The sequence below is a fragment of the Rattus norvegicus genome, chromosome 16, assembly GCF_021556685.1.
Source record: "Rattus norvegicus strain SHRSP/BbbUtx chromosome 16, alternate assembly SHRSP_T2T, whole genome shotgun sequence".
Lineage (NCBI taxonomy): Eukaryota > Metazoa > Chordata > Mammalia > Rodentia > Muridae > Rattus > Rattus norvegicus.
Genome location: NC_141549.1, coordinates 21,234,654 through 21,248,490, shown reverse-complemented (window position 1 = coordinate 21,248,490; position 13,837 = coordinate 21,234,654). Strand labels below are relative to the sequence as shown.

General features: G+C 40.3%; 1 protein-coding gene across 1 annotated transcript in view; it reads right to left on the bottom strand.

Annotated features, from left to right (window-relative positions):
• Positions 1–7,518, bottom strand: part of LOC134482333 (mucin-16-like) — a 44,180-nt gene extending 36,662 nt beyond the window's left edge. Inside the window, exons 1-4 of the mRNA XM_087589345.1 lie at positions 7,302–7,518; positions 6,400–6,573; positions 5,323–5,429; positions 3,242–3,294 (exon numbers count right to left, since the gene is read on the bottom strand). Of these exons, the coding sequence (XP_087445471.1) occupies positions 3,242–3,294; positions 5,323–5,429; positions 6,400–6,573; positions 7,302–7,445 (478 nt within the window). The 5' untranslated portion in view covers positions 7,446–7,518. The remainder of the gene's footprint in view (positions 1–3,241; positions 3,295–5,322; positions 5,430–6,399; positions 6,574–7,301) is intronic.
• Positions 7,519–13,837: the final 6,319 nt, after the last annotated feature.

The following is a 13,837-nucleotide window of genomic DNA, read 5'->3' as shown; positions in this document are numbered from 1 at the left end:
CTTAGAACATACCGGAAAATACTCAGAGGAGGCAGAGGAAGGAAGGAACTAGGTGGGAGTGGGTAAATTTGAGACAACTGAGTGTTTCAGGATCGGGTCTGGGGAGATACAGGGGAGATGGCTTGACAGCCATGAAAATGAATGGATAGCTGCAGCTGGCAAGGGTGGAGATGTCAAAAAAATTCACTTGGTCATCACATTAGATGCTGATAAAGCCGTTGATAAAATCAAGCACCCCTTCATGTTAAAAGTCTTAGAGACCTCAGTGATCAAATTTGCATACCTGAACCAGCCAATAAACACTAACAACTTATATGCAGAGAAACTTAAAACCAGAGAGTAAGCAAAGCTGCCCACATACAAAAGAGACCTCACAAAATCTACCAAAGAACTCCTACACCAAAGGTGATAAACCCTTACAGAAAAGTGTCTGAATGCAAGATTAACTCAAATAACCAGCAGCCCTTCCTCATGCAACAGTTAAAAGGGATAAGAAAAATTTAGTCAAGCAAAACCCTTTACAGTAACCACAGATAACATTAAATAGCCCAGTACAACTCTAATCAAGCTACTTAAAGACCTGCCTGTCAAAAACTTTATGTCTCTGAAAAAGGAATTAACAGGACATCTGAAGATGGAAAGGTCTCCTATACTACAGATGGATAGGATTAACAAGGTGAAAATGGCCATCTTACAAAAAGCATCTTCACAGTCAATGCATTTCTCTTCAAAATTGCAAGACCATTATTTACAGACCTTGAAAGAGCAATTTTTTAAAAAACAAAAAACCCATGATAGCTGATAGATACATAGATGATAGATAGATAGATAGATGATAGATACATAGATGATAGATACATAGATAGATAGATAGATAGATAGATAGATAGATAGATAGATAGATATCTTGAATAATTAAATAATTTTTGGAGGTATCATCATCCCTGATATCAAGACATATCACAGAGCAATCATAACAAAAGCTGTATAGAATTAGTATAGAAACAAAAAGTTGACCGATGGAATCAAATCAAAGAAAAAACACACATACCTACCAACACATGATTTTGACAAAGGCAAAACCACACAATGGGGAAAATAGGAAAGTTTCTTCAACAAATGGTGCAGGTGTAACTGTATGTCTGCATGAAGAAGAATGCAAATAGATCTGTATTTCTCAACCTGCACAAAACTCAAGTTCATGTGGATGAAAGACCTTGACATTGAAGCAGAAACTTCAATATACTGAGGACATCGGTACAGTAGACAATTTCCTGAACAGCACACCACTGTCCCAGCCTCTGAGATCAATGATTGATAAATGGGGACTCACAAAACTTAAAAACCTCTGTAAAGCAAAGGACACCATCAAAAGGACAAAAGAGAAGCCTACATTTTGGGAAAAGATCGTCATCAGTCTTACACTTCACAGAGAAATAATGGTTAAAATATATAAAAAGCCCAAAAAGTTAGACAGCAATAAACCAATCTGAATATGGTGTACAGTGGTAAACGAAGCATTCCCAGCCGAGGATGCTCAGGAGGCCGAGAGACATCAAATGCTCATCTACAGTCATCACTGAATGCAGATCAGAAGGACCCTGAGTCCATCCTACACCAGTCAGAGCAGCCAGAATCAAAACCTCAAGTGACAGCCATGCTGACAAGGATATTGAGCAAAGGGAATATTCCTCCATTGTTGGTGGGAGAGACATTAAAATCCCTTTTCTTTTTTTTTTCTTTTTTTCAGAGCTGTGGACCGAACCCAGGGCCTTGCGCTTGCTAGGCAAATGCTCTACCACTGAGCTAAATTCCCAACCCCTAAAATCCCTTTTGAAAAGCAATTTGGCGGGTTTTTTTTCCAAAAATTTTGAAATAGTTTTTACCTTAAGACACAACTATGTCAATCATGGGCATATACCCCAAACTTGCTCCACCATACCACCCAAGCACACTTGCTTAACTATGTTCATAAAACCTCTCCTTGTAATAACCATGGACAGGAGACAACTGAAAAACTGATTAAGGAAATGTGGTATATTTGCACAATGAAATAATACTCGGCTATGAAAAACATGGAATTTGAGAAAATTGCAGGCAAATGGATGGGATTGGCAAACATCATACTGGATGAGGTAACTGAAACCGAGAAGGACAGGCATGGAATGTACTCACTTAAAGGTGAGGACCTTAGCAGCCATAAATTACAGAATAACCAGGCCACAGTGCACAGACCTAAAGAAGCTAAGTAATGAGGGCCCAAGGGAAGATGCGTGAATCTCACTCAGGAGGGAAAATGAAATAGATATCAGGATTCGATTGAGGGAGGGAAATTTGTAGGATGGGGAGGGGAACTAAGGTGCAGAGTAGGTGTGGTGTTGGAGCTAGGACAGAAGATACCAGTGGAGAGGCATCTCTGTGGTGAAACAAAGACCAGGAACCATGGGGGCTCTTAGCAGTCTATCTATGGAGCTGAGACTTGCAGAGCCTACTAGCAGCAGGTGATATGCAGTTTTCAGTGGTCATCTTCTGTACCAGGGGAGACTTCCAGGAGAAGGAGGAGAACACCAAAGCACTCAGAAAAACATCAACCCAAAATTTATCCTACCACCAAGATATGCAGGTTAAAATGGAACGGACATTAAGGAGATACCAAACCAATAACTGGACCAACTTGAGACCCACCCTGTGGGAGAGAGCCAGTCTTTGACTCCATTAATGATATTTTGCTATGCTTGCAGACAGAAGCCTTGGATAATTCTTCTGAGAGTCTTCATCAAGCCCTGGATAGAAACAGATGTACACACCCACAGCCAAATAAATATCAGGTGGAGGTTGGGGTGTCTTGTGAAAGAGTTGGGGGAAGGATATTGAATTCAAAGGAGGACAGTGCCATTGAAGGTTCAGAAACACAACAAGAAAACCTACAGATTAACCAACAGGGGCCCATGAGGGCTCACAGGGACTGAACCACCTATCAAAGAGCACGTCAGGGCTGCACATAGACCCCATATTCAGAGGTAGCAGACGTGCAGCTTCACGTGCTCTTCATGTGGACTCCTGGTTTACTGAAGTGAGGGCAGGTTCTCATTCTGTTGCCTGCATTTGGATTCCTTTCTGCTAGCTGGGCTGCCTTGTGTGGTCACAGTAGGAGAGGAGCTAAAATGTCCGCACTTTTTTATCTAGGGTGAATAAGACCAGCTACAATATAGTAAATTTATATATGATATAAAAATCTTACCTTCCAAAAATCTTACATGCTTCACTTCTTTTTTATGTGCTGGTGTTCTTGCACTGTGGCATAGATTTATAAGTTATGGTTATTGTACTATTCATAAGAAAAACATTTAGCGAGCATTTGAAGCCCTTTATATTTCAGTCCCCTGTATCTTAGTTTAGATGTTCACAAACAATGTTTTTTGAAACCGGATCTCACTATGTAGCCATGCTGGTCTGAAACCCACCCCATAGACCATGTTGGACTTAACTCACAAAGGTCTGTGTGTCTCCTCCCTCCCACAGTCTGGGATGTAATTCATGGAACTACAGGTCTAGTCAAACAATTTTGAATTTATTTTTCAGCAATTCACTATGACTGTTGACTGGTATTCTTGCGACTTTCTCAAGAGAAAACATGAGGCATGGTTAGCTTTTAAATAGAACACAAACTAAAAGGCTCAAGCATGCATACACACAATCAGTCAATCAATCTCTCTCTCTCTCTCTCTCTCTCTCTCTCTCTCTCTGTCTGTCTCTCTCTCTCTCTGACTCTCTGTCTCTCTCTGTCTCTCTCTCTGTCTCTCTCTGTCTCTCTCTGTCTCTCTCTGTCTCTCTCTGTCTCTCTCTGTCTCTCTCTCTGTCTCTCTCTCTCTCTCTCTCTCTCTCTCTCTCTCTCTCTCTCCTCCCTCCCTCCCTCTTAAAAACTCTAAAGAGAATATTTGCCTTGCTCAGGGATGTATGGCAGTAGACTCTTAGGGAACACTAGGAGGAAAGATTCCAGGTCTGCAAGGAGATAAGAACTCCAGAGGACAAACAACAAAGTGAAATAACCTGGACGCCTGGGGCTCTCAGAGACTGAACCACCAACCACAGAACATACACGGGCTGGACTCACACCTTCCCACTCATATGTAGCAGAAGAGCAGCTAGGTTTTCATATGGGTCCCAGTCAACTGGGATGGGGCCTATCAAAAAGCTGTTGCTTATACATGAGATACCTCCTTCTAGCTGAGCTGCCTTGTCTGACCTTGGAGAGAGAGGAAGTGTCTACCCTTGCAGAGACTTGAAGTGCCAGGGTGTGGGGATACATAGGGGATCCATGACTGCTCGGAGGTGAAGGGGAAGGGGAACCGGAAAGGACTGTGGAATAGGGAGACTGAGACAGGGTCAGTGAGTTTGATGTAAAATGAATAAGAAAAAATAAAATTAAATATTTCAAAGAGCATTAAGTTTTGAAAGGAGAGTGAGCTCTCTCTAGAAAGGCTCACCTTAAAGCACAGATCTGTTGTCTGGAAATAATGGCTCAACATAAACATTAGGTAAACATGTGTACTAAACATGGAATTTCAGCATAATAATTTTATTTCATATGGAAGGGAATATAGCTTTGTAAGATCAATTTTTTTAGAGCTAAACATTCACAAAATCTAGGAGAAGATTTATAATTCTAAAATACCAGAATATGTGGAAGGAAATGAACTATTTATATATCCACATTAAAAGCTCCATCTGAAATGTGACACAAAAATGTCTTGGACTGCAATATCACCAACATTGCTAGTTAATTACGGGATGAAAGTTTACCGAACACCTCCTAGCAAAAGGTAGTTTTCTACTGCATTGGACATTTCAAACAGATCATTAGGAAACACTATTTATTACCTGTGATTATGTAACATATAATTCTAAAGATATGGCTTATACTGTCATTTTTAAGGTCAGAAATTATAAAATTTCAGACTCAGGGACTGGGGGTGTTTATTCATGGTAGAACATTTGCCAATGACACACATGACCTTTAATTCAGTGGCAAACTGTGTCAAAATAAAAAATACTGAAGTAGACCAACAGCTGATCTAGCTTATTCTTTGTCTTGGTTCATGACTCACGAACTGAACTACTAAGCTATGTAGCACTCCTGGTACTGCTGTTCTTTTGTTGTGTTGGAACAGTCTCTTTTCTAGCTCATATTTCGTGTGTAATTAGCTTTCTAAATATTTCTCTGAGTTTTTCAAATCATTTAATATCATATTAATATTCCTGACTTAAGCAATTCTCACCATCAAGAACAGCACTAAGATTGTAGAAGAGAAGAAACTGTACCTGTTTGACACTTGCACGGCCTGTGCATCTGCACTCATTGATTCTAAGAAGTTTATCATTTCAGTCTGATTTTCATATGTTGCAAGTTGCAGTGGTGTCAAGCCATACTGTAAAGAAAACAATATTACATTTTATAAAACAACTTGTTTCTCAACTGAAAGTTCATCACAGATTTTGTGAACATAAACACACACTGTACTGAGTCACAAGGCATCATTTTTCCTACAACACCTGCTGTGCTTTCCACACACAACTCTCTTCTTCCCTTTGACACATCTTTTGTCTACACAACACTGCATATGAACACCAATCCCTTCCAGAATTTTCCCCAAACACTCAATGGTTCCAATCTTCTTAGCTCCAAAGACTAGGACCTCCATGGACACAACCCCAAAATATAAAGTTTGGTATGCCCCTGTTGAAGGAGTGTGCTCAAGAGGTATCTGGAGCAGAGTTTCTCAATCTGCACTCCAAATATATTTCTTTTCTAAACTAAAAATTATCTCCCAAGGGCAATAGCATCTTCTATGAATACCAAAACTTTTGAAAATCATAAAAATGTTTTGTATATTTTCTCAATGATCAGATTTTCTAATTTGCCTGACACCTCTCTCCTTTCCCAGTCTGCCCTCATCCCTGAGCCAAACACACATCAATACCTTCTTAGCAGCAACCCAGTTCTATATATTCTATAATCATTAAACTTGAAATGTATTTCTTTTTCTTGTTGGTGTAGATGTGATGTGATGTGTGTGTGTATGTGTGTGTGTGTGTCTGTGTGTGTCTGTGTGTGTCTGTGTGTGTCTGTGTGTAATCCTAAAGCCTATAATCTTGAATTTCAAACTTAAAGTCAACGCTGAGACAAAATATGCTATTCTGTGGGGTTTTTGGCACTAATTATAAATACACACACACACACACACACACACACACACACACACATATTTAAAGAGAAAAAGCGTTCCTCTGAACACATTCAGTGAGAATGCTTGAGGTTCTGCATGTAGAAAATAGGTCTGAGTGTCCCAGCTAGAAGTAGCTAGAAGTGCATTGGGAATGAAGTTGAATGACCTTTACCTCTGTTTTGGCTTCAATATCTACGTTGTACTCCAGGAGCATCTTTACAATTGCTATGCTGCCCCTGGAAATGGCATGGTGAAAGGCTGTATTCCCACTGTAATCCATCAAATTTGGATTAGCATTGTGCCTGAGCAATACACAAACACAATGTGTGTTGTCCCGCTGCGCAGCCTGTGGAAATTGTACAAAGAAATACATCTTCACTTCAAGGAAGCCAAGGGAGACATTTCTACAATGGCACTGAATAGTTTCTCTGAAATCAGACAGAGTTTTAGTTATTCATATTTTCCCTCCATTTTGACACAAGGTCTTCTTAAATACTCCAGGCTTGACTCATTTAATGATCTCCCCACCACATCTTTTTCCAAGTGGTAGAATTAAGGGGTTCTACCAACCCACCTAGATGTCCTAAGCACTCAGGTCTGTGCTGGTTGGCTGTCACAATGCAGAGATTGCTTGTTTGCTTAGATTTTGTTCTTTTTGCCAATGTGATACATGCTTAATACACCTGGAAAGATCCTCACTTGAGGAATTGGACTGGCCTCTGGGGCACTGTGTGGAACTATTTTTTTTTTATTTAGACAGAAGTAGGAAAGCCCAAGGTCTTGTGGTAGGGGCATGCCTGAGTTCAAAGTTGTATAAAAAAAAGCTGAGCAAACCTGGGTAAAAGCCATGGAAAGCTGCATTCTCCCCTGATCTCTAGTTTAGTTCTTCCCCCCAGTTCCTGATTTGAGTTCCTGACCAGGTTTCCCATGAGGATCAACTGGGATGAATAAATGTAAGCTAAATAACTTTTTCCTCTCCTGAGTAAGTTTTGGTCTGTGTTTTCTCACAACAACAGAAACCAAACAAGGACACCTCTAATCCATTTCATACCAAAACAGATGGCCAATAGCTACCTTAATCAACGGTGTGCAGCCTTCATCATCCTGGATGTTAATGTTGGACTTATTTTCTAATAACAGTGTCACTACATCTGGATGGTTGTGGGCACTCGCATAATGCAGCGATGTCCTGCAAATTGAAAACACATTTAGCAACATCTCTGAATTCCCAGTAAGACTATCATCACCTGTAAGTACTACATAATATGAAGGTGATTTCTATCTGATGGAAGAAAGTAACTACAATGTTCTTATTTATTGAGGTCTACTCGAATGTTCATTTACTGTGCTAGGGATATGGTACATGACTCTTCCTATTTAAGGCAGGTGTTCTATCCTGACCTTCTTCGCTGCTCAAAGCAGCCTGTCTGAATCCTAGAAAAGTTCCCAAATTGATCTCAGCTTGAATTTAAATCATACTCTAATATCTGGAACTTACTAGTTACTCCTCGGTATTTTCAGGAGCTCCATGACTCCATGTCCCCATCCAAGGGATGAACATTAAACATATCTTAATAGGGGCTACTCTGATGTTTCAGTTCGAATGGGGAAGAAATCTGCTACAACACTACAAGCATTTCCAGCTCCTGAGAGCTCAGCATTTCCTGATCATGGTAATGATTTCTCTTCCTAGTGATAACAAACAGAACTATTCTGTGAGAGAAAAACAGGATTTTATCAGCAGTACACATAAAAAAATTCATATAAAAGAAGTTTACATTTCTTAATCCTCCTATCTTATCTATTGTGGTTACCTTCATTTTCATTCACATTTTACCCTCTCTAAGAATGGAAGGTCATTTATCCTTTTTATTATTTTACAACTATAATTAGCAATACTTTTAGCACTTTACAAAATTAAAGGTAATTATCATGCAACCCATTGTGGCCTACATTAAACAAAATATGTCACAATCAACAGGTAAGTGGCAATTTTACCGGTCACTTGCATCTATGTACATTTTTAACAGTGAACAAAATATAAGCCCTCAGTCCTCAATACTTTCTTTTATTTTTATTTTCACATTTCATTTTTTATGCCCATATGTAACACTTCTATACTCGGTATAGAAACCAGGACCTCATGCTTTGCCGTATATTGATCAATGTGCCCATGGACTCACACCAAAATCAGGTAAATATTGCTACAAGGTAATAACCTATGGTGGCATAGCTGCCTTGCTTGAGATTCATAGAGGTTCAGTAAAATGAAAGAAGGGTTCCAAAGAGTAATGTTCATTTCATGTTATATTTAAATTTATAGAATGTAAGGAAGCTTGACTGGGCAGAGAAATGAAGTTTTACAAATGGGAAGATCTTGAGAGATATTAGAACGTGTATTCTACACAGGGGATATCTAAGTTACATGTGGGGAATAAATGGACTGACAGAATGAAAAATTACCATTGGACAATTCAGTGTTTTTAAAGAAAATATTCAATGAACAGAAGAATATTTTAAAACTAAACTTCATTCTTGTATTCTTTATATGAAGCTCCACCTTAAAGACTAATTAACATCTTAGAATAACAAAATGATCAAGAAGCATGTGAACTAGGGAAAATATGCTGGTGTGTCATCGATTCCCCTTCAACCATAAAGACAGGATATAAGAATGAGGTGCTAACCTTTAAAAGTCTTGGAAAAATCAGGAATTCAAAGCTTACTATAAACATAGGAAAAGCAATATACAGCAAACCAATAGCCTACATCAAACTAAATTGAGAGAAAGTTGAAGGAATACCACTAAAATCAGGGAGTAGTCAAGGATGCCCCCTTAAACAAATTCAGCAAAGTGGCTGGATACAAAATTAACTCAAACAAATCAGTAGCCTTTCTCTATTCAAAGGATGAATAGGCTAAGAAAGGAATTAGGGAAACAACACCTTCAGAATAATCACAAATAAAATAAAATAACCCAGTGTGACTCTAACCAAGCAAGTGAAAATCCTGTTCGGTAAGAACTTCAAGTCTCTGAAGAAAGAATAGAAGATCTCATAAGATGGAAAGATCTCCCATTCTCACAGATTGGCAGGATTAACATTATAAAATTGGCCATCTGTCCAAAAGCAATCTACTGATTCGACGCAATCTCCATCAAAATTCTAACTCCATTCCCCATGGAGGTAGAAAGAGCGATTTGGAAATTCACTTGCATTAACAAAAAAACAGGATCCTGAGAACTATACTCAACAAGAAAAAAAAATTCTGGGGGAATCACCCTCCCTAACCTTAAGCTGTATTACAGAGCAATAGTGATAAAAATGTTATGATACTGGTACAGCGATAGGCAAGTAGATCAATGGAATAGAATAGGAGACCCAGAAATGAACCCATACACCTACCTATGGTCAATTGATTTTTAACAAAAGAACTAAAACCATCTAGTGGGAAAAAGATAGCTTTTTCAACAACTGGTGCTGAATCAACTGGCACTCAGCATGTAGACTGCAAATCAAACCTTTCTTATCACCCTGTACACAGTTAAAATCCAAGCAAATCAAGGATCTCCACATAAAACCAGATATACTCAACTTAAAGGAAGAAAACATGGGGAAGAGCCTAGAATACATGAGCCTGGAATACTTGGGAAAATTTCCTGAACAGAACAGCAATAGTTTATTCTCCAAGATCAAGAATCAACAAATGGGACCTCATCAAATTGCAAAGCTTCTGTAAGGCAAAGAGTACTGTCATTAGAAAAAAATGGCTACTAACAGATTGGAAAAGATTTTTATGAATCCTACATCTGATAGAAGGCTTACAACCAATATACACATAGAATTCAAATAGTTGGACTCCAGAGAATCAAATTACTCTATTACAAAATGGGGAGCAGAGCTAAACAAAGAATTCTCAATTGAGGAATATCAAATGGCCAAAAAGAACCTAAAGGACTGGTCAACATCTTTAGTCATCAGAGAAAATGCAAATCAGTACCACCCTGTGATTCAACGCCACACCAGTCAGAATGGCTAAGATCAAAACTCAGGCAACAGAGGTAGGCGAGGATTTGGAGAAGGAGGAACACTCCTCCTTTGTAGGTGGGAGAGCAAGCTGGGACAACTCTGGAAATCTGTTTGGAGGACCCAGCTTTACACACTCCTGTGCATATACACAAAAAGGGCTCCAACATAAAACAAAGAAACATATTCCATTACATTCACAACAGCCTTATTTACAATAGCCAGGAGCTGGAGAGAACCCAGATATCCGTTCATCTAAAGAGTTCACATGGAAAGACCCCTGGCTTCAACTGCATATGTAGCAGAGGATGGCCTTGTTGGGCACCAATAAGAGGAGAAGCTCGTGGTCCTGCCAAGGCTCTAGCCCCAGTGGAACGGAATGCTAAGGCAGGGAATCCGGAAGGAGTGGGCAAACGGGTGGGGGTGAACCCTCATATAAGAGGAGGAGGGACGATGAGCAAGGGGGTTCATGGTAAGAACCCACACACACACAGAGAAAAAGGAATGAGGGGCTGGGGTAGTTGTTAAAACTCAACTGGTAAAGCATTTGTCCTGAAAACCTGACTGCTGATCTTGGGATAAGGGGATCCGCAAAGCTCACTTGCCTACAAGTGTGAGGATCAGTGTGCTCCAAGACAGTAAATAAAGCACACCATGGACTTGCTTGAGTGGAGTCTCCAGAACAGAGGGACGATGGGCTGGAACCCACAGGGAGGCCTGCTTGCCTGAGCTCAGGCCTTAGAACCCCATGGTGGTACAACATAACTAGCAGTCGACATTGTCTCTGACCACCACACCCTAAGCTCCACACGTGTGGGGCACAGGAAGTGAGATGAGGACAATCTCTGTCCTTCACATGTGTATCGATGTAAAAACAACAGTACAGAAGGTGATTACATGGGAGCATGGTCACAGTTCCAGTTCTAAATGTCTTTGATCCATTATTATTTTATACTATATTATTATATTGTATCATATACATTATATTATATTATACATTATTATATTGCATCATATTATGTATTAAGAAAGTCGTCATAGAATCAGGGGGAGTGGGAAGTGGGATGGAAGAGGCAGGACAGGATATAACATTGAAATGTAAATGTATGAACTATCTAATAAAAATGAAAAAACAGAAAACAACAACAACAACAAAGAAGAAAGAAAATCTAGATAGGGGTCTTGGCAATAACAGCTCTAGTTTTGTTTAGTAGAGAACTCAGTTTGATTGCTAAGACACACAGGGCAGCTCACAACTGTCTATAGCTGCAGTTCCAGGGGATCCTGCACCAGGTTCTATCACAATGGTACACAGAAAATACACAGAGGCAAAACAACGGTATTTATGTGTGTGAGTGTGTGTGTGTCTTTTTGTATGTTTACAAAATGTAAGGGTTAACATAAGAATAAAATTATGTAGTTTCATTAAGGCCTAGGAGCTGCTGTTCCACAGTGTGGAGGTCTCATACGACTAAGAGCATTTAGCAGGTATAAAACCCAGGGGTCCCCAGTGAAAATGAGCCTATGTATGACCACTCTCTACCCTCAGATTGTAGCCCTGGAAGTTGATTTGTCTTCCTCCTTAGCCCTGAGTGTCCCTAACAGTTCCCACCCTCCTCCTTTCACTCCCCTCATCAATTTGAAGCCCCATTACCTGCCCCTCCAATCAGATTCATCCACATGATGATGACACTCATGGATCATACTTTCAATTTTCTCCACGTCCCCAACACAGGCCGCTGTTTGTAATCGACCCACGGGATCATACCCGATCAGATAGAGGGGAAATTTCGTCGTTTTCTTTTGACGCAGGCATCCAAAACCAGGACAGGAGCGCCACAGACGGGTGTACCAGCGTCCCCTTCTGGGGAACTTCAATGCCAGAGCATCATATTCAAAATCTTCCTCCATTATGGAGCGCTAGGGCCGCCCAGGACCTTCTTACCCTCTCTTCCCTCCCATTTAGCTAATCTCCACCTCCCAAATTATACGATAAGAGTTTGCTAAAATCACCAATTCTTGCCAAAGAAGTGTAGGCAAGACCTGCTCGTTCAGGGTTAACTGAACTATACTTCATCACCTAGTAACACAGCTGCACTGGCACCACCATAGTGACATGCTCTGAGCTCACAATGGAGCTGGCTTACGGACTGTACCCTATGCTTATGCTCCATGTGTGCCCCCCTCAGACTCCACTGTTAGGAGCCCAGCCCCCTCAGTGCTTGTTCAAAGCTCTGTCAATGTTGACGCTGAAGTAGATCTATTTGCATGGCCTTCAAAGGGAGTACTGAGGGCAGTTAGGGCAGCCATTGCAATCTGTAACCCTAAGACTGGCCTGATGGACCTAAAAAAATCATCCTGATTTGGCAAACCCAGACCCAAAACAACAAACATTTCATGTGTCTGCTGTTAAGGATGTTAGGTTTTAAGTATCTGATATGAGAACTACAATCTGGATAACCACACAGGATTCCTGACTATCTACTAGGGAACTAGGGAGCAGAAGAATATCGCCCCAGGAAGAGGAAGGAGTGTATAGTGTTGGGAAGAGATAAAAGCTAGAATAGGAGGGGTTAATGAGAGGGAACCGGGAGAAATGGGTAGAGGCAAAGGGTACACACTTCTACCTCCCTCGCATTTTTCAAGCCCCATTACCCTCCTTTCATATTCATCAACATGATGTTGACTGGAGTTGATCACTCTCTCCAGTGTATCCTGGTCACCTGCTGGCTGCATGTTGGAATGGGCATACAGATTCATACTTGATAAGGAAGAGGGTCAGTTTCTTTTTCTTAACCAGGCACCCACAGCCCTGGCATGCAAGCCTAGGTAAAGTAGGAAATAAGGGGAGGGACAACAAACACTAAAGTCCCTTTGAAAAAATTAAATGGAAATCTGCTACTCTATTAGCTTCCTATATGTATGGAATACATATGGAGCCAAAAACTAACATGACACGAGGCTCCACTTAGACATCTTGTGCCACCAAGTTACAAATCCAGCAACAGGAATGGGTGACAACCTGTTGAGTCATTATCCAAAGGGTCCTATAGAAAACCTTGACCATCACAAGCCAGTGCCAAGACTATTGGTTGCTCTACACAATCTGATGTTCAGGACTGACTTCTGAAGATAACATTTCTGTCATCACAGGGGGGGGGGATAGGTTGAGCCGGGGTCTAACTAGACTCTTCACACTACTAACCAGAGTTCATAATACTGGAAGGTAACCTGTCTGCTACTGGAGGGCAAAGGTAATCCTCAACATCAGTCAGCTTCAAACCCTGAAACCTACAGTAACACCTACAAAGAAGCTCAAAGGCATCTTCAAATCTAATTATAGGCGATCTAGAACTCTCATATCTTCACAGGCCCAGACATACATATAGTGCACACACAGACACGTAGGCAAAACATTCATACATGTGAAAGAAGCATTATCTTTCAATAATAACATGTTTACAGGTATGTAATACACTTATGCAGCAAATTCATCTTTTTCAAGTATATAATCTAGGAGTGCATTCTTACTATGTCATTAAATTATGCATCCCTTATACTATTGGTTTTAAAAATATTTTAAGT